This window comes from Chlorocebus sabaeus, chromosome 21 (genome assembly GCF_047675955.1).
Source record: "Chlorocebus sabaeus isolate Y175 chromosome 21, mChlSab1.0.hap1, whole genome shotgun sequence".
NCBI lineage: Eukaryota > Metazoa > Chordata > Mammalia > Primates > Cercopithecidae > Chlorocebus > Chlorocebus sabaeus.
In genome coordinates this window covers 47,131,096-47,157,209 of record NC_132924.1, presented here as the reverse complement: position 1 = coordinate 47,157,209, position 26,114 = coordinate 47,131,096, and the positions used below count along the sequence as shown (strand labels likewise).

The 26,114-nt window shown below is 33.3% G+C and overlaps 1 protein-coding gene across 10 annotated transcripts in view; it reads right to left on the bottom strand.

Annotated features, from left to right (window-relative positions):
* The window catches only part of DGKB (diacylglycerol kinase beta), an 833,256-nt gene that overhangs the window by 443,454 nt on the left and 363,688 nt on the right, over positions 1-26,114 (bottom strand). For all 10 annotated transcript variants that reach the window (XM_073009083.1, XM_073009084.1, XM_007981994.3 and 7 more), the window contains 2 exons: positions 19,752-19,825; positions 13,850-13,924 (listed from right to left, as the gene is read on the bottom strand). In XM_073009083.1, the coding sequence (XP_072865184.1) occupies positions 13,850-13,924; positions 19,752-19,825 (149 nt within the window). The remainder of the gene's footprint in view (positions 1-13,849; positions 13,925-19,751; positions 19,826-26,114) is intronic.

Here is a 26,114-nt window from a genome sequence, read left to right as displayed (position 1 = left end):
ACTGTGCTAAGTGTCATGTAGTCAAACTGAACTTGAAATGATTCAGTTAAAAAACAAACAGGCCGGGCACGGTGGCTCAAGCCTGTAATCCCAGCACATTGGGAGGCCGAGGCGGGTGGATCACGAGGTCAGGAGATCGAGACCATCCTGGCTAACATGGTGAAACCCCCGTCTCTACTAAAAATACATAAAACTAGCCGGGGGGGCGGGTGGAACCCGGGAGGCGGAGCTTCCAGCGAGCCGAGATCGCGCTACTGCACCCCAACCTGGGCGACACAGCGAGAGACTCCATCTCAAAAAACAAAACAAAACAAACAAACAAACAAACAAACAAACAAACAAACAAAAAGGAGATTTGCAGCAACCAATCACACGGGGCCCAGTTCACCGGAGCTAGCATGATAAGGAAGTCCCCTCTGTTTTGACCCTGTGAGAAAAGTAACTTTGAAATGACCAATCCACCTTTCATTCCTTATTTCTGCTTTCTTTAGCCCTCTTCTGCTTTTAAAGTCAAACTCCTGTGCTCAGTTCACTGGAACACTCATTCTATTCTATAGAATTAGGTGTTACCCAATTCTAGAATTGCAAATATAAGCCAATGAGATCTTTAAACTAAATTTGTTGTAATTTTGTTTTTTGACACCGAAGAACACAAAACACCTTTTAAAAAGTCATTTTCTCTCATCTGTAAGTTGTTTTCTACACTAGAAAGGGAAGGATTTAATTGAACTCAGTATTTGCATCCTGTATTTACTGCTACAAATATGCAGTAAAATTTATGGTCATGATACATGAAAGTCCATCTCTAAAAGTACTAATGAATATGCATAAGTTATGTGTGTACTGATATGTGTGTGTATATATATGTTTGGAAATGCAGTTTAAAATATTACTTGTAAGTTACATGACTAAACATAGAGAATTGACAGACAATTCTGATGTAATGAGTTGAAAATGAAGAGAAAAATACGATACAGTGTCAATTAAAACCAAAGTTACACAGTCTTCCTGATATTTGAAAGAAGTTAAAATGATTCATTCTTATTGCTTCTAATTGGAAAGCACATATATACCATTCATGATCCAAAATTCATAGTCTATAAAATTAATCCCTAAAATGTAGCAGCACAAGTGATTAGGTTGCTCAAGACTGTTTGACAAATTTGCTGAAATCCATTCTGTCGTGTGAATGTTTTTAATATTAACAATTTGAATGTGTTTTTATTTTGTACAGATCAGATCATTCCACTGAGTTAGCTTAGCGTGTGAAGTAAGAACGTATTTTGAAAGGAAATACATCTAGACTTCTCTAGAGGAAAAAATACTTTGCTTAGGGTCAAATACAAAAGAATAGCTATAAATTAAATGGCACCTGCATCTATATATCTATATTATTTAATATAAATGTAGTAACTACAACTATGTACTAGGAACTGAGTTAGATTCCAGAGATTCAAAAGCAAGGTAGAATTCTTGCCTTTGAATATCTCACTGGCTTAACTGAGAAGGCAGACAAGAAAACACACAGTTCGGGTCACTATAAGATGTTTGAGGGCAGTTAATATGGACTTGCAGACACATGAGTTGAATCTTGAAGTTTGGGTAAAGTTAATTAGCTGATGAATTGGGGGACTGATGTGAGAAGAAATTGAGTGAAGGGTTATTATGTAGGGAGGGTAAATCTAGATCCTAGGAGAGTGGTTAGATGACAAATCTTGAAAGCCTGAAGTGACGTACTGTCAGAGGGAATGGGAAAGCGGTTCTTTAGTGAATGGCCTTTTCATTCATCAAGTTAGAGAATAAAAACAGTGTTTAAATTTGGGAAAAGGTGAGAAAATTAGTTTAGTAATAGATATGTGGAATTTGAGATACCCATGGAACTTGTGTTCATGGAGTATTGAAAATAATAAGTTAATTTCTTCCTATAATCTCTCTTTGATACATAAGGAGCAGGAGAGTGAATCCTGATTATGTATAAAAATTGAGGTTCTCTTTAAGAAAAAATATGCAAAATAAATGTGTATAAACTTTTATAAAAGTGATGTATATATAAATAAATATATGTAATAAAAATCACATTAGATTGTAAATTTAAGATAGCTTACAAACATTACATCATGGGATCTAGAATAATAACAAAGTTTTGTAAATTAATAAACTGCCTAATGCTTCGTATTTGCATTTTTATACGACAATTTTAAATAATATTTGTATTGAGGTTAAAAGATGATTTTCTTTTCCTCTAGAATGATTTATTAAGATACGTTTAAATTGATGATTTATTGGGAATGTTCCACTCAGCTTCACAAGTCATCATTGATAAAGTAAATTTTTAGTATTATTGTTAAAGTGAAAATCAATATTTGTTTTTTGGTCACAGTCAAGCTGTAAGACTTGCAGGCATTTCAATTTTTTGTTCAATGATTAACCTTAAGTACTCTTTGAATTAATGATATACATTAACCACTGCTATATTAATAACATGATATATTGTGAGTTTTATGTATCTTCATTGATGACGATATTTCATAGAGATTTATAAAACATATACTTTACACATAAACATGCCTGCTGGTTGTGGAGCTGATATAGCCTGTGCTCTACAAGCACAGGAATAATGAAAAATTTAATATCATGTAACTTTCGTCAATAATAAACATTTATAATTGTTTATACAGCATTGTTAACTGTATTCCAGGAAGAATGATGCTTCTATTTTGATGAAGCATTAAAGAGAACTGAATGGGATGATTAGAAGAATTTTCCACAGATAAGCTTTGAGCTTTGTACATTTCAAACCTCATTTCTCCCCTACTATACACATATTCTGTTAACAGGCAGGCTCTGGACCATTTTTATCAAGACATGTCTTCTGGCTCTTTAAATTTATGTCAGAAAACCAGTGTAAAGTCACACTGGGCAACGGGGATATGCCTGGAAGTCATTTTTACACCAGGAGAACCAGCAATAACAACCATACACAAAATGATCAGTGAACCACATATTATAAGCCTCAGAATTCAATCATGTAATTGGATCTCATCCTCTTTTAGTCAAATCCTAAAATGCTCATGCTCATTCCAATGCTACTAGTCACTAGGTAAAGTGTGATGAAAAAGGAGTTGGAATGGAGACAGAAGTCTTTCTTTGTTACTGTTTTACTTTTATTTTTCCATATTGATGCCCAATTTTTCTAGTTAGTGCCAATACATATACAGGGCATGGGGGAGGGCTCTTAATTATCTTCCATTGATATATTTGCCTCTCTATGCATTACTACTGAGCTGGCTTAACTAACATTGTTCATAAAAATTCTTGTAGTTAAAATATCCTCTTTTTAAAATATTAAAAACTCAAATGAGAAAGGCAATACAGCCACATTGCTAAGATCCTTCCTATAGTCTTGAAAGGAGTCCTTGCAAGGGAGAGACACCGAAGTTGAAGATTCCTTGCCTTCAAGAGCATCTGCTTCTGTGCACACATCTTACTATAGCATAATACTGGTCAGAGACCATAATTTAAAATACGACAGTTACTCGGGAGACTGAGACAGGAGAATAGCGTGAACTCGGGAGGTGGAGCTTGCAGTGAGCTGAGTGATCCTGCCACTGCATTCCAGCCTGGGTGACAGAGCAAGACTCCGTCTCAAAAAAAAAAAAAAAAGAATAACTTAATTACACAGAATTCTAACTATAGGCATAAAGGTAACTAAATGGAAAAAATATGACTCATCAAGAAGAGATAAATAAAAGTAAATAATTTAATTGGAGAATAAAACATTATGAATTCAACAAACATCTGCCATTTTCAGGAAATGACATGTACATAATTGAAGATTAATATCTTATACACCAAGATATTTATGATTTTAACAGTTGTAAATATAATTTGTATCAATTTTATCAAATTTATTATATACCAAATCCAATTATCTGTCTTTTCGGAGTGTGTTTATTAGGTTAAACTTGTCTTGATTACGAACAACATTGTTATCCAATAATATAATTCAAGTTGTAGATTTCTATATGCTGATTACCTCTATATTAAATTACCTTAAACTTTTATGCTCCTTGAGTTGCAGATTTTAAATAGAAGAGGAGGGTATGTATAAGCAGGAAAAGACTGGCTGAAGGAGTGTTGTCCAGAGAGATTTTTACAGGACTTTATTACTTGAGTTACCTAAAACTTGAGTCATTATTATTATTATTTTGGTACAGAAGGTTCCTGGGTGACTACTGAATCAGTAGAATAACTGAATAATTTATGTGTATGTGTATATGTGTATGCATGTATACAAGCAATATGATAATTATGGCTTTTATTTTAATTATTAGAATATTAAAATTTCTTTGGATGTGATTATAATTGATGTGAGCAACCAATTTAAAGCACAATTTTTATCAATCAATTCATTACTTTATTAGAAATCATGTTTTTTCCATGATAGTGTGCTTCACCAAAACCTACATTCAAATTATTAAAACAGAAGGAAATCATTGTATCAGTAGTGCTAAACTTTTATACTGATTTTATGAGAGCACCATCACTAATATCTAATGTCTTGCCCTCATCCAAATGAACTTCCAAAAACTTCATTTAGAGTGCATGAATTGAATTCAAATCATCTTTACAACAAACAGATGTTTCATTTAAAACATTCTGATCACTCTGATATAAAAATGGCCTTACTTGATCTTTTGGAAAAGTTCTTCTGCTAATGGAGTCAAGATATTAACAGCTATGACTTCATTAATAATACACATAAAGAAACTTGGAATTGAAAATGAACACTAATTTTGAAAAGTCATTTGATCTAAACGAAAAGTCATGCTTCAAAGAGTGATATGCAAAGGGACTTTCTGCATATTAAATGATTGCTTTGGGGCAGAGAATTAACAATTAATTTTAAAGCAGATGCTGATGTTTCTTCAGCATAGTTGTGTTTACTGATTTCTGCATAGTCAATGATATCACTAGAGCTCTCATTGCAGATGGTAAATGTTCATAAATATTTCACACAGATTATGTATTCATCAACTCTTTAAGAAACAGAAATTGAGAACTATTTTTGTTTTGAAATTCGGATTATTTTCATTTAAAAGACATTTTATTTTTAAGCTATCTTTTGCTGAAAAGTGTTATTGCAAAATAAAAATCTATTATAAAAGTAAATATTTATAAACTATATATTTAATGAAACATAAAACATTGAGAAAGTATATTCAAGCCACTCACTATGCGTTCTTGGTAAAACTGTTCATGCTCTTTTTCTCACATACATTTCATGAACGTCTAACCTATGATTTGTCAATATCTCCACAGGCGTTGCTGATTGGCATATTTGTGCCCCTTTGCAACTGTCAGAGAGCTCTGCGACCCAGACCACAGCATAATGGACTGGCATAAAAGGGATACCAATTCTTCAAAAGTTGTCACTTGTTTTTGTGTTTAAAAAACGTTGGAAAAGAGTTTATTTTTGGTCACATTTTAGGTATAATGATTACCTATTAAAGTAAGATCTCTGTTTCTTGGACGTGTGTCTTACACATTACAAGAGGATAACATAGCAAAAGCTGGATTTAGAAATTGGAGGGTTGCCAAACACATCATCATCATTCTTTATTGCAATGCATTTATTAATAGCAATACTTAAAATACAACAGTCCTGGGCAAATGCTAAATTGGGACAGATGCCAGGACACCAGAAATAACCCCAAAGAGTCTTAGGTAAACCTAATTATTATGGTCACAGTAATCCTAAAACCCTGTCTAGTGCTTTGTACCTTTCTGACATCCAACTGCCCTTCACTCTGTTTTAGTCTCCCTGGCCTTCTTGCTAATGTTTCCCAAACTTGTACAATATTTTCCAGTCATGATGCTTTTATGCCTGCTGCTCTCTCTGCCTTAAAAGCTCTTCTTCAAGATGACAATGAGCTACCTCCTCATCTTCACATCTATACTCAGCCAGTCCTTCTCTGTCCACCTCATTTAAAAGAACAACCACAGAATCCTCACCAACAATGCACACTACTTGTTCACATTCCCTGCTAATATATGTATATTTCACTTGTTTGTTAGTTTAATATATGTTTTCCATCACTAAAATATAAGGCTGTGAGGGCAAGAGTTATTATCTGTTTTGTTCAGTGTAGATTAGCAGTGATAAGATTGTTCCTGGTATCTGGGAGGCACTGAATAAATGTTTTGAATCAATTTATCTGGTATGGGTTGTCTTATTTTTAATTATTGGTAAGCTATGATCATTTAACTGCCTGGAGCTGGAGGTAAATTTGAGCCAGTAATTTTACTATGTATGCTTAGATAACAGTAAATGGGAGGATATTTAAGTTAAATATGTTATTAAACACTTAACTCCTATAGAAAAAAATCAGAAACAGATTATTTTAGTTCATTTGTGCTGCTACAAGAAAATAACTTAAACTGGATAATTTATAACGACAGGTATTTATTTCCCACATTTCTGGAGGCTGAGAAGTCCAAGATCAAGACATCAACAGATTTGTTGTCTGGTAAGGCTTATTATCTGCTTCAAAGATGGCACCTTCTTGATGCATCCACTCATGGCAGAGGGATGAATGCTATATCTTCACATGGCAGTAGAGAGGGAAAGGAGAGAGCTAGTTCCCTTGAGCCATTTTATAAGGGCATTGATCCAACTCATGAGGGTGGAACCCTCATAAGCTAATCATTTACTCATTGCTCCACTTCTTAATATGATTGCGTTCGTGATTAAGATTCAACATAAATTTTGGAGAGACACAAGTATTCAAACCATAGCATTCTGCCTCTGCTCTCCCAAAATTTACGTTCTTCTGATATGTAAAATACATCCGTTCTATCCCAGGAGTCCTAAAAGTTTTAAGAATTTCCAGCATCAACTAAAAAGTCTAGAGTCCAGAGTCTCCTCTCACCATCATCTAAATCACATAGAGTTACCACTCAAGGTACAATTTATTTTGAGGAAAATTCCTCACCAGCTGTGGACCTGTGAAATCAAGCAAGTTAGGTCCTTCCAAAATACAATGGTGGATGATAGAATGGACAATACCATTGAAAAGGGATAAATAGGAAGGAAGAAAGGATTAACAGGTCCCAAGTAAGTCCAATGCCCGACAAAGCAAACAACATTAACTCTTAAAACTGGGAAAAACAAAAACCAAATAACCTGCTTTGACTATGTGTCCTGCCTTCTGGACACACTGTGCAGAGTTTAAGCCCCTAAGGCTCCAGAAAACCCCATTCCTTCCGTTGCTTTGCTGTGTGAAGCCCACACTGCGTTTCTCACATGTTAGAGTTAAATGCTGACAGCTCTCCCAGGCTGGCTTTACTAGCCTGGAGTCTCAGAGGTGGCCCAGCCCCCATAGCTCCACCAGGCATTGCTCTAGTGGAGGCTCTCTGGAGGGGCCTGAACCATGTAGCACTTCTCTGTCTGGGGCTTGGGGATCTCCAGGACCTCTCCATCCTTTGAAATCTAGGCAGACGTAGGCATGCCTTCTCAGCTTTTGCACTCTGTGCCTGCAGAGTTAGCACCAGCCAGATGCTGCCAACTTTTACCACCTCTGTCTCCTGAAGGGTGGCCCTGGTTGCACTGAGGCTCACTTTAGGCACAGATGGAGTGGCCCAGGAGTGCTGGACCAGAATGCATTGAGCAGAAACTTGAGGCAGCTCTGGGAGTGAGCCCTGAGATCCCATAGGTGTTCTGAATCCCTCCTTTGAAGCCTTTCCCTCCTCAAGATCCTGACACTATGGGCCTGTGATGGGAGTGGCAGCCTTGAAGATCTCTGATACATTTTCAGGGCCACTCTTCCATTGTCTTGATGAATAGCATTCTGGATTCCTTCTAGACATACTAATCTACTCATCCAACTTTCACTGGTGACACCCTTGGTGTTTTGTTGTGAACATGCTTTCTCTTTCTTTACAAACTGGTCAGCCTGAGAATTTGTCAAATCCTTAATTTTTGTTTCCCTTTTGATGACAAATTCTGTCATTAATTCATTTCTCTCTTCTCACATCTTACTATAAGCAGTCAAGGGAAGCCATGCCACACCCTCAATACTTTGCTTAGAGGTTTCTTTTACCAAGTATCACACTGTGGTATTTCATCACTCTCAAATTCAACCCCCCACAAAACAGTAGGACATGGATAAAATTCGACTAAGTTCTTTGCCACTTCATAACAAGGATTGACTTTCCCCGGTTGCAAATAACTTGTTCTTCGTTTTCCTATGAAACCTCATTACAATGGTCTGTCTTATCCATATTTCTAGCAACATTTTGTTCACAACCACATAGGTAATCTCTAAGACTGAAGCTCTCTCTATGGTCTTCTTTCTTCTTCTTCTCTCCTCAACCTCTCCTCCTTCTCCTCTACCTCCTCTTCCTCCTCCTCTCTCTCCTCTTCCTCCTCCTTTCCCTCCTCCTCTTTCTCCTCCTCCTCCTCCATATTGTAGCCTCTACCCATTCTATAGCACCATCTACGTTTTTAGGAATTTGTTACACTAGCACCTCAATCCTTAGTACCAATTCTGTCTCAGTCCATTCTGGCAGCTATAACAAACTACTTTAGACTGTAAAGTCTAAAAGTCCATAAAGGGTAATTTATAAACAACAGAAATGGTTTGATTTCACAGGGGTACAGCAGAAGAGCAATTTAGCTCAGGATGGATCTTATCTTGAGTCTCATCCATATCTGATTTAGAAGATACTTAGATGAGACTCCGGATTAGAGATTTTTGAGTCAGTATTAAAACAAATTAAGACTTTGGGGGCTATTGGGATGGAATGAATTTAATGTATCTGTATGTAAGAAGAACATGAATTTTGGGGGATCCAGTCCAGAATGCTATGGTTTGAACATTCATATGTCTCCAAAATTAATGCTTAAACTTAGTGCCCAATGCAATAGTATTAGGAGGTGGGGTACTGAGGATGTGATTAGGTGATGAGGACTCTGCGCTTATGAATGGGATTAGTGCCTTCATAAAGGGGCTTGAGGAAACTAGCCAGCTGTTTTTCTACCCTTCTGCCTTCTGGGGACTCAGCATTAATTCCCTCCAGAGGATGCAGCAAGAAGACACCACCTTGGAAACAAAAAGTGAGCCATTAGCAGACACCAAATCTCCTGGTCCCTTGATCTTGGGCTTCCTAGGTTCCAGAACTGTGAGAAATACATTTATTTTTATTATTTGTAATTAGCTAGTCTAAGGGATTCTGTTATAGCAGCCAGAACAGAATAAAACACAAGTTAAAGCACATACACAAATATGAACCGGGCATTTCAAATGGCCAATTCAGAATGTGTTTGTTTCTTTAGAGTGTTTCAGCAATTTTGATAGACAATAGTCTTTAAACAGTGACACATAGATCTCTAGTCTAATTGCTATTTGGACTTTGTTGGTGAGATAGATAATAAAAGTTAGACTTTCCAACATCTTTAAAATCATAGTGCATTTGTGGATGCATGTAAAAAGTGACTAAAACCTACTATGACTCAAGGGGGGAATTTGTGTGAAAGACAAACAATTATGTGACTTTATTAATTGTGATAACATATTTTTGTTACTTTTATTAATCTGTAGATCTTTAATTTAGAAGCATGAATCAATTTTCAAACTCTATCACTCCAGTGACCAAGGCAGAATCAGAATTATGCTTACACATTTAATTGGGGGAGAGCTTGCAGAATCATCTGCATTTTATTTTATGATTAATCATAAGAAGGAGAGAATTGAGTGCTTTGCTTTTATATTAGTAAAGAAAAATTTTTATTTTTGAAATTTGCAAAAGTGCTCAATTAAATTTTGATGAACATTTCCTTAGCCTTTTGAGGATTCTCTTAATTTCTGTGTCATAATTTCATAACAAAAAGTATATGTAAAAGGTCATAAGCTCGGATTCAAGAGAGATTTTACTTAAATAAAATATGGTAGAAATTTGGTTATATAAAATGATATTTTAAATTAAGAAGGTAATGAAATCTGTGGAGTCTGTTACGCATTTTCTAAATTATACATTTATTTTAATAGGAGAATGTATTCCAAAGTTTCACTATAGAAATATGCATGATATTTGAAATATGTAAATCTGTAGGTTGACTGTTGCATTATAGTTTTAAAATATGTGTCTTTTGTATTTAGTTCAGGTAGATGAAAGCAAAGATTTCTAAGAGCAGCTTTCTCACAAACAATTAATTATTCTTAATTATCCTGATCAATATGAAAAATAATTTACATATTTTAAAGTTAACTTGTATTTTATTTCAATTCAATAAGTACTTCCTATTTCTCACTTAAAATTTTAGAAATAATGTGAGAATAGACCATCTGTATTTTCGTGAAGATTAGACTCAGAAGGGGAAAAGTAATGTCACAAGTATACAAAAAACTTGATATGAACTTTTCATAAGTCACATTAACATGTGAAGTTGGTGTACAGCTAGAGCTATACATACTTATTTTAATGTAGTGAAGGAAAACATATTGCTATGTAAAACCCAAGAGTAATTTATATTTTATATTTCATCTCTTCTAGCTAACCTATACCTCCAAATAATGTATTCAATTATATCACAACATGTTCCATTAGGAAAGAAACAATGATTTGAAATAGACTATTGTTTCAGACACCTTGAAACAGAATAGTCAGGATCAGAGAGAGATGATTTATATAAAGAGATAGAATGGAAACACGTAATACACACCCATTTCTGTTTTAAAAATAATTAAAGATAAAAATGAAATGCCCAATAAGTTTTAGTATTTGCCAGAAAGTTTAGATTAGGAATAGTTTTAGTTCAAGAAAGTTATTTCCTCTTATAAACAAAGTTTTTGAAAAAAAATAAAGTTGGGATAAAAGAAGAGTTGTATACCAAAATAATACATCCATCTGGTGTGGTAAAAAGGAAATAAAAATTTTAAAAGAATTTGGAAGAATGAATAACTGCAGGTTTAAAGTGATAGATAAAATGCATACTACACTTACAAGAGTATGCATTCAGAAAATCTATTGTTAGCATTGGAAAATTAATAAACTAGAAACAGTGATAAAACTAAAATGTATAAATCACCAAGGGTATCAGAGTAATAGGGAGACTTTATGAAACAGAGCAACTTCTAAAGCCATACATTAAAAGGGAATCACTGCAATAGGACACTCTTAGCATGATGAGGGGCAATACAGCTAGAAACAGGGTTGGGAGGAGATCAGTCACTGGGTTCAAAGAAAGGATAACATCATAGCCTGGTCAGAGTCCCTATTCTGAGCAACTACCTGTGGCATTTGCCTTTAGGATAAACGAAGACTAGCTCTCTAATAGAAGTCTGAGTCTGACACTAAGGATGCAGTGTGGGCATCAGTATCAGAGGCAAACAGGACATTCTCATGGTGATCAAGATGAAGCTAAAAGTTCAACACAAATATTTAACTTCATTTTTTAAAACAAACTTTTGACATTGAATATTTTCAGCCAGGCAATTCTACCCATAGCCACTGATTCCATAAAAATATTTGAACATACTTTCAAGAATATGCAGATAAGTTGATAGATATTGATGTAGTATATTTGGTAATAATTGTAAAACACAGGCAATCTAAATATTCATCAGTAATGTGATGGCCCACATAATTATGGAATATGTAGCAGTTAGAAAAATGAAACTGATCAATATCTACTGAAATGGAACAATGTGTATCACCTGCTTTAGAGTACAGAAAGGAAGTTGCAAGCCAATATAAAATCTATATTCTGTTATGTAAAAAACTATCTACCTATCTTTCCAACGTGTGTGTGTGTGTGTGTGTGTGTGTGTGTGTGTATAAATATAGTATAGATAGACAGGAATATGCTCATTTACATGTTTGTATTAGATTGTTTGGTAAGATACACCAAACAATCACTCCTAATTTCCGAGGAGTAGTAGTGCTCGAAGTGGGACCGTTAAATTTTTTTCTAAATAATATTTATTGTAGTGTAGGCTTTTTACAGTTACATATATTACTTTCATTTTTAAAATAAGATAGAGCAGAAGATAATAGGATGCCTAGAATTGAAAGAGTAGAAGGAAACATGTAGTACATATTTAAAGGGTAGTAGGAAAGATGTGAAATGAGAGAACAGGGCTAAAATCAAATTTATTCCAATTTATTTACATAGAACTATACCATAGTCATGTTTTTATTAATTATTAATTCATATTTGTACAAATAATATGGATAATAAGCCACATTCATTGAGGACATGCTATGCGGTAAGCACATTGTTATTTGCTTCATAGGCATTATCCCATTTAACTTCACAACTATCCTACAAGGCAGGCACAAATACTCATTTTACAGATAAGATAATGAAGTCACACAGAGGTTAAACTATAAGGCTTGTAATTAGCAGAGCCATTTGACCTCTTGTTTAACTATGAAATACAGGAAAATCCTGCATTAACTTAGTTTGGTTCAACTTACAGGGGTCTTGGAATGGCAACAGTTTTGAATGCACAATATCCTAATTCTGCAGAAGAGCTACTTTTTTGAATTCCAGAGAATATTAACGGACAAGAAAAAGAGCCATTCTGACTGAGCTTCTGAGTTTACAAAACTTTACTTTTGCTTGGCTTTATCTATATAGGGACTTCCTGCATGTAGCCAGCTCACTTAGCCAACAGTCTGATCATGATCCTCTAGATTCTGGAGTGTGGAGCTTGACAAAGACATTGTTCTGAACTGAATTTCTGCGGTGAGCCTGTCATCTACAGGAAGGAGGTTCTGCAGACTGCTGCTCAGCATTGGGAAACTGATCCCAGACAGCAGGCAGCAAGGCAGTAGAAGAAAGAGCCAAATATAATACTGAAAACTATGCTAATTAATTATACTTTATGAATGTATTTTTTGTATCAGACACTATGGTACAAATTTTATTCTGAGTTTTTAAAAGAGTACAATTAAAATATTTGGTTTCTGGTTCCTGAGAATGAGATGTAAGACTTATTTTAAATCAACGGCTTTTTAAAAAAAATATGAAGCATGCATAAAGCTTATAGAGCTTCTGTCCACTTCATGTGGTCTAATGTTTACCCTCATGTTGATAGAGAGAAAAGAGGTCAATGAAAGAAAATGACATTAATTATTTAACTAAGCAAAGTTAATGATGATTTGTTTAGGTGCATACTAGTGACATCAAAAGTATACATTTATGTTTAAAAATATATTTTATTTTACTAGATCTTACCTGTTAACAATGAAGTATGTTATAAGAGAGTGATAGCGATTAGATTTTGTAAGTAATAAATCATAAGATTTTTTTTCATTAACCCATTTATGCTGGAGGTTGCAATTTTTAAAATTTAACTTGAATTTAAAAATCAGATCTCGGTGATGACCTTGAGCTGTAGGATATAAATAACTCCTACATGCTTAGTGCTCCAGTAATGGAACACTCAGCATAAATGGGCTAACTAGCTCTTTACTTTCTCTCTCTCTTTTTTTTAAATATATATAAGAAGTACAAAAAAGAGAGTGGTTCTTCAAATACATGGTGTGGCAGTGTTCAAACTAACATTCAGCTAGTTTGTCTCTCTGTGTGTGTGACTATTATCATTATTAGTACAATAAAGAGCATTACTTCACCATATTTAGAAAGAAGACAAATCTGCTAGAAATGGACTATTTGGAAAAACAGTATTTGCACTGGTTTCTCTTATGTAGTTGATATTTCATTTTTATGTACTAATATGCTGCTGTATTCAAATAACATTATTTCTAGATATGTCAGGCAGCTTATTTAATTAATTAACATTAATTGAGTTAATGGTAATAATATTATCCTTGGACTTACCCTGGCATTGGTCCATTTCCAGCAAGACTGTAAACCTGACGAGGATTTAGTAGATACTGGAATTTTCTGTAAATTCTATAAAAGTGAAAATATGGGAAAAAATTCAATAATATTCAACACTTTTAAAATAAGTAATGTCTCTCAGTGTTATAAATACATATAGTTGCAATTAATTATATAATTTAATAAAAAATTCTATCAATTTACTAAATTTTGAATCAATAATATCAGAAGTCCAACAGCTCAATAGGAACTAATGGTTTTTTAAAAGGTTTAGTTGTCACTATTAAGGCAATATAGTTCATAAGTTAGAAATATTGCTTGCATCCTTAATATGCATATGCATTTAGAATATTCTCTAACCCTCTTTTGAACATTATTTAGCTAATTGGATTTCAAATAAACACATATTTTTTAAATATTTCAGTATAAAATTGCTTAAATATCTTCTCTCAATAAATCCTTGTGAATACTTTGTCCTCTACAGATCTCTAATAGATCTGAAAATTATCTATCGTCTATATGAAATGGGACGGTATATTGTATATATGTACATGTAAGCAAAGAATGTAGCCTCATCTGGCCTAATCATTTCATATAAACAAGATCTTGACCAGTCATCTCACAAAATTGCTAAACTGTCTTAGCAGCATGTATTAAATAATTTTTTTTTCTGAAAGAAAACAATGTTTGTAAATAAATGCAATAAAAATGTTTCTATGCATGCACATATCTCACATGGTATGAATGCTTAGACAAATACTAAAAGTAAAGAGATAAAGAGTACATCAAAAAGTTAATTTATCACAATCAGTTAGGCATTATTCCTGGGATAAAAGGTTGGTTCAACATACACAAATCAATAAATGTGACTCACCACATAAACAGAATTAAAAGGGAAATCCATATAATTATCTCAACAGATGCAGAAAAAGCACTTAATAAAATACAAAATCATTTCATTAAAAATAAAATACTCAACAGACTAGACATCAAAGGAACATCCCTCAAAATGGTAAAAGCCATCTATGACAAACCCACAGCCAACATCGTATTGAACGAGCAAAAGCTGGAAGCAGTCCCCTTCAGAACTGGAACAAAACATGCCCATTCTCACTACTCCTATTCAACATAGTTCTGGAAGTTCTAGTTAGAGCAATTAGACAAGAGAAAGAAATAAAAGGTATCCAAATAAGAAAATAAGTCAAGCTCTCTCTTTTCACTGATAATGATTCTATACTCAGAAAACTCTCAAAATTCCACCAAAAGGCTGCTAGAACTGAAGAATTTTAGCAAGGTTTCAGGACACAAAATAAATTTATAAAAATCAACAGCACTTCAATAACATCCTGGCAGAGTCAAGTCAAGAATACAATATCATTTACAATAGCCACACACACACAAAATGAAATACCTAGGAATACAACTAAACAAGGAGGTGAAAGCACACTACAAGGAGAACTACAAAGCACTGCTGAAAGAAATCAGAGATAACACAAACAAACGAAAAAAGAAAAAAAATTCCATGCTTATGGAAGAATCACTATCGTTAAAATGGCTACTCTGCCCAAAGCAATTTACAGATTTAACACTGTTTCTAGGAAACTAGCAATGTCGTTCTTCAAAGACTTAGAAAAAAACTCTTCTAAAATTCATGTGTGACCAAAAAAAGAGCCTGGATAGCCAAATTAAGCCTAAGCTAAAAAGAACAAAGATGGAAGGATCACACTATAAGGCTACAATTACAAAAACAGCATGGTACTGGTACAAAATCAGACACTCAGGCCAATGGGACAGAATAGAAAACTCAGAAATATAGCTGCAAACCTTCACCTGATCTTCAACAAGGCCAACAAATATAAACAATAGGGAAAGGACTTCCTATTCAATACATGTTACTGGAATAGTGGGCTAGCCATATGCAGAAAAATGAAACTGGACTCTTATTTTTCACCACATACAGAAATTAACTCAACATGGATTAAAAATTTAAATGTAAGACCCTAAACCACATTTCTAAAAGAAAACCTAGGAAATATACCACTCGACATTGGCCTTGGCAACACATTTTTATTAAGTCCTCAAATTGCAACAAAAACAGAAATTGATTAAGCTACAGAAATTCTGCACAGCAAAATAAACCATCAACAGAGTAGAGACAACCTGTAGAATGGGAGAAAATATTTGCAAACTATTCATCCAACAAAGGTATAATATCCAGAATCTATAAGGAACTTAAATCAATGAGAAAAAAGCAACAACAAATAGCCCCATTAAAAATGGGCAAAATAAATGAACAGACACTTCTTAAAAGACATACAAGCAGGAAACAAACATATGCAAACATGTTCATCATCACTAATCATCATAGAAATGCAAATTAAAACCACAATAAAATACCATCTTACACCAATCAGAAGGGCTATTATTAAAAAGTCAAAAATCAGTGGATATTGGCAAGGCTGCAAAGAAAAAGAAATGCCTCTATGCTGTTGTTGTGAATATAAATTAGTTCAGCCATTGTAGAAAATGGTTTGAATATTTTTTTAAAAACTTCAAACAGATCCAGCATTCAACCCAGCAATCTCATTATTGGGTGTAAACTCGAAGGAAAACACACCATATACCAAAAAGATACATACACTTTTATTTTCATTCCCGTTCTATTCACAAGAGCAAAGACAGGGAATCAACCTAGGTCTCCATCAATGGTGGGCTGGATAAAGGAAATGCCATACATATAGAGCATGGAATACTACACAGCCATTACAAAAGAATGAAATCATGTCCTTTGCAGCAATGTGGATGGAGATTTAAGTGAATTAACATAGAAACAGAAAACCAAATACTGCATGTACTGCATGCAATGTTAAGCAGGAGTTAAACATTGAGAACACACAGACATAAACATGGGAACAATAGACATGGGAGACTACCAGAGTGGGAAAGGAAGGAGTGGAGGAAGATATGAAAAAAACTACCTGTTGGGTACTATGCTTGGTACCTGAACATAATATACTCATGTAACAAACCTGCACATGTACCTCCTGTATCTAAAATAAAAGTTGAAATTAAAAAGATTTTTTTTAAGTTAAGGGATATATTTAGGTTACTAAATTGGTTTTATACACATATGAAAATATGATTATATATTTTATAAACACTTTCTTAAAATATTTACTGATAAAATTCTCCAAATTCAGTATGTAATATCAGCTTATATCACCTAGAGTTGTTCTCAATACCCTCTTTTCCCTGGCACCTGAACTTACTAGTGGACAATTCTATGTCTTCCTAAAAGAAAACCTAGGAAACACCCTATCTGACGTTGTCCTTGGCAACAAACTTTAAAAAATGCCTATCAAACCTGGCTATTCTATTCCACTGCCTTAGTTAAGGTCTTCAAGTTCTTTCACCAGCTTTATAAAATTCTTGGCAATCCAGCCCTCCTCTATACTATTGTCTAAGTACAGTCATGCCTTATCCATGATGAAAAGTTTATGCCAGTGTCCAGTTGTTCACAATATAAAATTCAGACATCGTTACAATTCAGCCACACTTTATCTCTCATCTTTCCCCTCTTTCTCTTTACATTATCATCCTGGTAAATTCCTCTTGGTTGACACCCTGCTATTTCACAAGTCTGTCTTTCTCCTTCTTTCATCAGGCAAACATCTATCATATAAGAAACAATACAAAAGCTACTTCTTCTCTAAAGACTTCTTGGTCTTCAGAGATAGTTATCTCTTTCTCTGAACTTCAATAGAACTTTTATTTTAAACATTTCTAGTTTAACCTGTAATATATAGTATTGCAATAGATCTATTTATGTCCCTGCCTCTCTGCATGACTGTGCCTTATGCCTCTTATTCCTAGTCACTAGCAGAGTTTGGATTCAACTAAGCGTTGTTGCCTGAACACATATGTGAACATTTTCAGACTTATTGACTGATATGGAAAACTTTATGTGGATTTATGATTCTGTGACCTTTTGCAACTTGTCTAACATACCAAAGTCAAGAAAGCCAAGAAATTTGGAAAAGAAAACACTGAATGGAATCACCTTGTGAAAAGTGCCTCTAATGCAGGCAGAAAAATTATCTTTGCATTCAAAACAGATCACCTTTAAAACATATTTACATTACATTTGACTTTGCATGGTCCCAGTCAATGAATAAAGAACAAAACCCAAGTGGATGTGTATAGAGAAGAGTTCAAAGTTGAAGACTCCAGTAAGTTTAATTTCCTTAACATTTTAGTGTAACTATATATATGTATATGTATTTTTTTTTAATTTAGGGAAAATTATTTATATGTACTTGCAGAAAGGGAAGGCAAATATTCAATTAAGGGTCATTCTACATGATTCATATTATCTTAATTTGAGAAAAAATTATTTTCCTTTGAAAATATTTTTTTTTTCTCTTCAGGCTTCAATTTTCTATAATTTCCAATGTGGATTTAAGTCTCATCTAATTATTTGTGGCTTTCTTTTTTGTTCAGCAATCAATAATATATACAGCTAACAGACTATAAGTAGTAAAGAAGAAAGTAATTTCAGCATCATTATTTAATTATTATTTTATGAGTAAAACTATTCCCTTTAATAAAGCATTGGGAATATTTTTAATTATTAAAACATTATTCATTTAAAATATTTTCTATCATGTTTACAGGTGTAAAATATAACTAGATATTGATGAAAAGAAAAAATCTTACACTCTTTTTATTTTATTTTATTTTTTTATTATTATTATTTTTGAGACAGAGTCTCACACTGTCACCCATGCTGGAGTGCAGTGGCACGATCTTGGCTCACTGCAACCTCCTAGGTTCAAGCGATTCTCCTTGCCTCAGTCTCCCAGGTAGCTGGGATTACAGGAGCCCATGACCATGCCCAGCTAATTTTTTTGTATTTTTAGTACAGACGGGGTTTCACTATGTTGGCCAGGCTGGTCTCAAATTTGTGACCTCATGATCCACCCACCTCAGCCTCCCAAAGTGCTAGGATAAAAATCTTACACTCTTTAAAGCAACAATGTTTTGTTGATTCAATAATGAAAAGCATTCTTCATTTCATGGAAAGAAAGCTAGAAATTTAAATGGTAGAAAAAATTACTTTATTCATGGAAACATTTCAACTTTGTTATTTGGTGAACTACAAAGGAAATTTGTTATACTATTGTCATGTTTGTTATGAGTGCTTTCATCTGCTTGCTTATTTTTGATTGAGATTAGGAGAGGTATCTAAAAAGCATTAAGGCAGGTATAACTGCATTTTTGTTCATGAATGTCATCTTTAGTAAGACATAAGATTTACTCTTCAATGTAGTGATTTTCATATTTGTATTAAATAATATAATTTAATCATTCATTCTTTACAAAATAAAATGTTATCAACCAGAATGCTGAAATACCTGATAATGCAACTCATTAATATTCAGATTAAATATCTTGTACTTCTCCAGGAAATATGGCATTATGTTCTCCAAAAAGCACATGCAGAAAATCATTATAAGATATTTTGCCTAGGAGTTGGGTATAAATTCTGTTCCTCAGTACTGAGTTATGATTTACCTGGATTCATCTTGGTAACCATTTAGAGAACCAATTTTCATTCAACAGTATTTATGAAGCCAGACTCTCTGTTAGGGGTGATAGGTGGGGTAGGGATAATTCAAACACCTGAGCTATAATAATAAAAATAGTTACAAAAGGCCATTGTATTAAAATTTCAATCCTAAAAACAAGATTACATAAACATATTACATGCTAGCATCATTTATTTTGCATTAAAATTAGCAGACAGGAATAATTGTTTTTAAGCATTTTTACATCATCGTTTTGTCTATTTTTTTAACATATATGTGAAATAGACAGTAAAATTAATTTAAAAACATACCGTTCTCCTTGTTTTCCACCACTTTTGGGGTTCACAAAAACTAAAAGTGGGTGAGTACCAGGCACAGGAGTGATCTATAAGAAAAGTTACATATATGGAAAAATTATTAGGCCCATTATATATGAATAAGACTCCTTGTTATTTCTAAATTATAAAATACCAATACGTAATTTCAATAATATTACCTTCTGCAATATGTGTGTGTGTGTGTGTGTGTGTGTGTCTGTGTGTGTGTGTGGTGTGTTCAACAGGAAAACTTCCTCTACAAAGAAAGGCATGCCTATCTAGGAAGAGGGCAGAGGGGAAGGCAGTCAGGAAAAGGGAATAACATTTGTAATTCCCGTAAGATGAAAACAAAAGTTACAATTTTCAGATAGTAAGTGAATGAGCCAAAATAAAGCAGAATTTGAGGGAAAAGGGATGAGAAGCAAAGAAGGAGATCAACTTATAGAGAGCCCTCCTTTTATGCAGGAGTCCTAAGTGAGAGTTTTGAGGCATATATGGAATCCATCTTCCCAACCACCTGTGAACTAGAAAGAAACTCAATAAAATCCTTTGAGGTCCCTTTTGGCCTAAGAGTCCTTATCTACACAATTTGTTCAGTGCCTTCTTTTCCTGCTTGCTGAATAGGTTGCTAGTTAATCAAGTCTATTTGCTAAATAGAGTCCATTAACTATTGATCTCTCTTTCAGGTAACAGTAATTGACTTGACTGTACATCATGTGCTACTGCTTTCATCACAACTCAGCTCTCAGTTGAACAAGAAAGGCAAAGTTGCTGTCCTAATGGAGCTTATATTATAGTGGAGAAATATGCAATAAACAAATACATATTTAGTAATGAAACATGCCATGATGGGAAATAAAGCAGGTAAGGTGATGGCACGTATTTGTATGGGTAGAGTTGTTTTACATAGGGTGGGAAAAGACAAGTGTTGTCTATTACCTGAGTCCAATGTTAAATAATAGACTTTTTAAAATAAAAGTATTCCTATTCAATGTAACCCTATATAACTCCCATCTAAATACAGTTTGATGAAAAAAAAATTAATAACAAAATATTCAGCTAATTGTGTCCTCTAAATACTAAGTGGAACAGTTTTGGATCAATCTGCTTTTTTGAAAGTAGATTCAAATTATCTTTACTGCAGTGTTATTTCTTCCCTAGAAAGTATTCTTAAATATTTAATGAGACAATTAAAAACACTAATTTTTACCATATCATGCCCTTCCTTCCTGCCTGTTTAAATATATAAGTTAAAATATTCTACTAACATATTTTCCTCCACTTATTTAGTAAAATGGCATTTTTCTAATGAGAATAGGCAACAGGGAAATGTTAAAATATTCACATTACCGAACTGGGAAGACTGAGTGAGATACTCGTAATTTTTCTATTCGTATCCAACTAGCTCTCATTATAATTTACTGTGTCTGTTTCTATTTTACTTTCCATTGCAAAGAGGACAACGTTTTTTTCTTCCTAATTTGTCTCCAATTCAGCTGGGAGAAGGATAGGCAGGAGAAACTTCTGCACTAACTTCCCAGGTCTCCCCTGAACCAAATGTGTGCTATCAATTAATGTATATAAAGTGCCTATCATCTTTAAGCCATGGTGGCTCAGATTGCAATGGGTACCCCTTCCTCCCATTAAAAACTAAAATGAAAAAAAAAGAAAAACCACCAAAAAACAACTATATTTAAAAACCTGCGTTCGATCTTCTTTATTTCTCATCCCATTACAAAGCTGAAACTCCTATCGTTTTCATAAGCAAATACACAATAATAAATAGATGTAGTTTTAGTTGATTTTTTAGTCAATTTGAATTGTTTCTAAGTAGAAACGGGAATCTCAAGGTAAATAGACTTTTAAGCATGAGCAAAGTATTAAATCTGAACCCCAAATACTCATTAGGATGAGTTTTCCTTTTCTCCCTAAAGTCAACATTCATTTTATAACTATATGAGATTATATAAAAATTCATACTGAGTCCAATGTATCAAATTATTTTCAAACTATGCTTTGAAATGTCTTTCAGAGATATTTAATTGTTAGAATATTTATAGACATCACTATAAATTATTAAGTAAAGGGGAATTAAAATTGTGTTTTAAGTTATATACTGTTATGAACAAATATCCCATTGGAATAGATTATCGTCTGTAAGGCATCTCAAAATAAAATACAAAATCTTGATGTAATTTTTAGGAGTAGTTAAATGGAAAAACAGATTAAATGTACTAGAAAAATCAGTGAATTTAAAGAGCTTAGAACAAGTGGCAAATGTTGAATATTCAATATGGATATACAGGAATAACATCAATCAATTAGCAACCATTATTTTACATAATACTTTTCTCATTATTGAGTATGAGTTCATTTTCAGACAGTCCTAACATATAAAGTATGAGATAAGTAAAATTGTAGATATTATTACATGCAGTCTTTCAATTAGTTAATTTGATCTCACTGTTTGATTGCAGATTCTGGTTTTCAGAGAGGTCACTCAGGTAAGAACTGTCTTTGCATTGTATTGCAATGCAAAACATGTCTACTGATAAAATGAATATAAATAGTTTTATTAGTTTCTGAAACTCAGTACATCTGATATTTGTGAATAAAGTTTTATGGAAATATCTTACATTAATATTTTTTAAATTTTACAGTAATATTTTTATTTTTTAATCTCAAATTTACAGAAAAGTTGCAATGACTCTATAATTAACTTTTTCCCTCAGCCACTTGGGAGTAAGTTGCCAAAATTCTGCTCCATCACTACCACTCTCATTTACATTAGTATTTCCTACATATGAAAACATTCTCATATACACATATATACATATATATACACACACACACAACACACACACACACACTACAACCATCAATAACAGAAAATTAATATGATTCTGGACTAGTTTTGTGGAAAAAAACTATTATTAGGACAACGGATGAACCCTAAATGGGATCTGAGGTACCAATGTAGTTAGGTACCAATGTTATATTGAAGCTTACTAATTCTCTTTTGAACTGTATCTAATCTGTCTATGAATTTAGAAATGGCACTTTCATGAAACAATTGTGAAATAAGATGTAAAACTCAGTTATTCTGAAAACATGTTTATTGCCATCCTAAGATATTGTGTCCCTTTTGTGATAGATTTTGGTGGAGTAGGAGGTGAAAGACAAAAACACAACTATATCAAAAATTCTGTCAGCTTAAAACTATTCATTCTTTGAAGTACATATTTATACAGCATTTGAGATCATCTGAAGTAGAACAGCATATAGAACAGATGACATCTTAGTTGATTTGTTTAAAGCATGAAAGAACCCTGAACCTGCTCTCAATCTCCCATGACTCTTCCATTGTGTTTGAGACTCTGTACAGAACCCAGTGTCTTTTCAAAACAGTTAAACAATAAATGAGATAGAGTAATATGGTATCACATGCAAAAAACAAAAAAACAAAAACAAAACAAAACAAACAAAAACTGATGAAGAGAGAAAGTGTTTAGGAAGATTTTATAGCTTCTGTGGTAGTTGAAATCTTGAAGAATGGTCATAAATTTGATGTGCAGGGCATTCCAGGAGACTGTTCACGCTGGATTCTCCACCATACTGAATAGAATTCATCATGTAAAATCGTATTTAATCATATAAAGGGCCAGTTAAAAATAGTATATTTAAAGAGCATGATTTTGGAGTTAGACTGGTTTTGAATCCCAGTTCAATCACTTCTCTTTATATACACACTGTTCTTTAATGATCTCATCTTATCTGATGGCTACCATCAACGCCTTTCACTCCCAAATTCATGTCTGTCCTTTCTTCTAATTTCTAGGTTCACATATTGGTCTATCTACTTGATATTTTTATTTGGATATCTAACAGCAACAGAAATTGCCTTCTAAACATTCATACAGATGCTCCCCTATCTCAGTCAATGGCAATTTCATCATTCCAGTTGTATGGTCCAAACTATTAATATATTGGAGAAGTTCCTGACTCCTCACTTTTCTTGTAAACCCTGTAGTCAATTCATCAGCATATCTTTTGCTCTTTCCTCAAAATATATATAGAATCCCATCACATCTCTCTACTTCCACCGCTCCATCCTAATAAGCCTACATTCTATAACCCCTGAATAACTTCAACAGTAATCTACTGGACTCTTGGCTCCCCAGCAATCTAATCTTTATAAGAGTAAGCCTTTTAAAACATCATTAAATCATGTAACTCCTTGGCTCATCCCTCCCACCAATATCTTCTCATCACACTTAGATCAAAAGTCAGTCTTTAGTGAAGCCTTCAAGCCTTTAAAAATTCCCATCCCTATTACTTCTCTGAATTACTTGCTACCACTTTCCATCTTGCCCACCCTACTCCAACTACAGTTCTTACCGACCCTAGAACTCTCCAGGCATATACTTACCTTAGGGCTGTCCATTACCCATATATTCAAATGATCAACTGCTTCAACTCTTTTAAGTCTTGACCCAAATATCACTTTATTAATGAGGCCTAATCTAGCCACTGTACTTAAAATTATAGAGAATTCTGACTCTCAGCTCTGATACTTCTTATCTTACTCAGCTCTATTTTTACATCATTTATTATCTACTATTGTATATATATGGAGATACTCAGTTTAAAGTTTGCTATAATGTTCAAAACTGTAGAGTAATAATTCTGGATTTAGATAGAGAATTAGAATGTCAATGAAGGGCTAATTATGAAAGAGTCAACAGGGTTGAGAATTCTAAAACGAGCAAAGGACATACACACGTACACACACACACATCAAAGGAAGTGAATTAATTATATAGAGATAATTAATTTAACATACATATGTACTATACAGTTACATTTAGTGCATGAGTGTATGGTTTATCATCTTGGTGATTAAAATAATAAAATATTACAAATAAGGAAGATAAAAGAAAGAGGCAGTTTTGTGAGGAAAGACACTGGTTCAGTTTTTGATATTTAAGCATAAGGGTCCTCCTTTCTTTCTTGTGCTAATAGTGTTACAAACTAGATTCGTTAGCTCTTAATAACCCTTTTATTTTGAAATGTTTCTCAAAGAATATTTAGGATCAAGGTAACTTCAACATAAATACAGTTTAAACAATTGTTCTGTTTTTCTCCTTAGTTGTTCACATGTGGGAGAGCCATCTGTAATTTTATATCTCTTGCATGTTAAGAAGTCGTAGTTTCAATTACATTTGATCATATGTATTAAGTGTAAACCTATGGTGTGAGTGATGACAAAGACAGAGTGCCTAACCACCTCTATTTGAAGTCCCCTAGGACTTGGGTTAATTAATGAGACTCATCCTAAGGTTATACATGATCTATTACTTCCTCTAATTAGAAATAATAATCCTGATCATTATGCTGGTTAGCTGGAAAGAAATAAGATGAATGTGCTTAACTATGATTAATAGTCTTCTTTAAGCAGTGTAGATCTCTTCTGTCACTGAGTTATATGCAAACCGGGCTGCAACTCAATGCTTTTTAATGATACATATTTTTTAAAGCTCATGGAAAAAATTAATTTTATGGTAGATCTTTTTACCTTTCTTGATAATGAACAAGCCTTTTGGTATTTAAAATTGATAAATACAACACAAAATTACTATTTTTTTCATTTTGCATATAATAGCTATCCAGAACTCTATTCTTTTATTTTTTTTCTCCAAAACTATGTGGCTATATATGTGTATTCTATTTTGGTCCTTTCTGCTGAGGTACAACAGACTTTTGCACATGATTCTATACCAACTTTTTTTAATTCAAAAAATTATTACTACACATATGGTATTTTCTTACTGATGTTTTTTAGGGCTGACTTCTATACTTGTCCCACTCACAATTTTAGCTGATACTTTTGTATGCCAAAGCAAGTTATAAAAAGTTATTATCTGGCTAGAGAGATGAAACACATCCACGAAGAATGTTAATCATCTAAGATTTTTAATGTGACTAATTTAGTTGTAATAAGGTCAAATATTTCAGATCATTTTAAAATAGCAAATAAAATGAAACAAATTACTATGCAGGTTTAAAACCTTGAAAACACTGTATGTACTATTTAATTTTGGTTTTGATGTCTGGGAAAATATTAAGTGTATTTTATGAGATATGATTGAGATATGATTATGAAAATTGAGATATGATTATGAAAATCTTGGAAAACTGAGATTAGAGGAGTTAAAATTCTTTTGCATACATAAATTTTATCTCAAAGCCTGCAGCAATATAAAAGTACATAGAAGAACAAGATGGTCAGAAGTTTAGCAGTTACATACATGTTAAAAATTTTTAAGCAAAGAAACAGGGTATGTTGGGAATGAAACA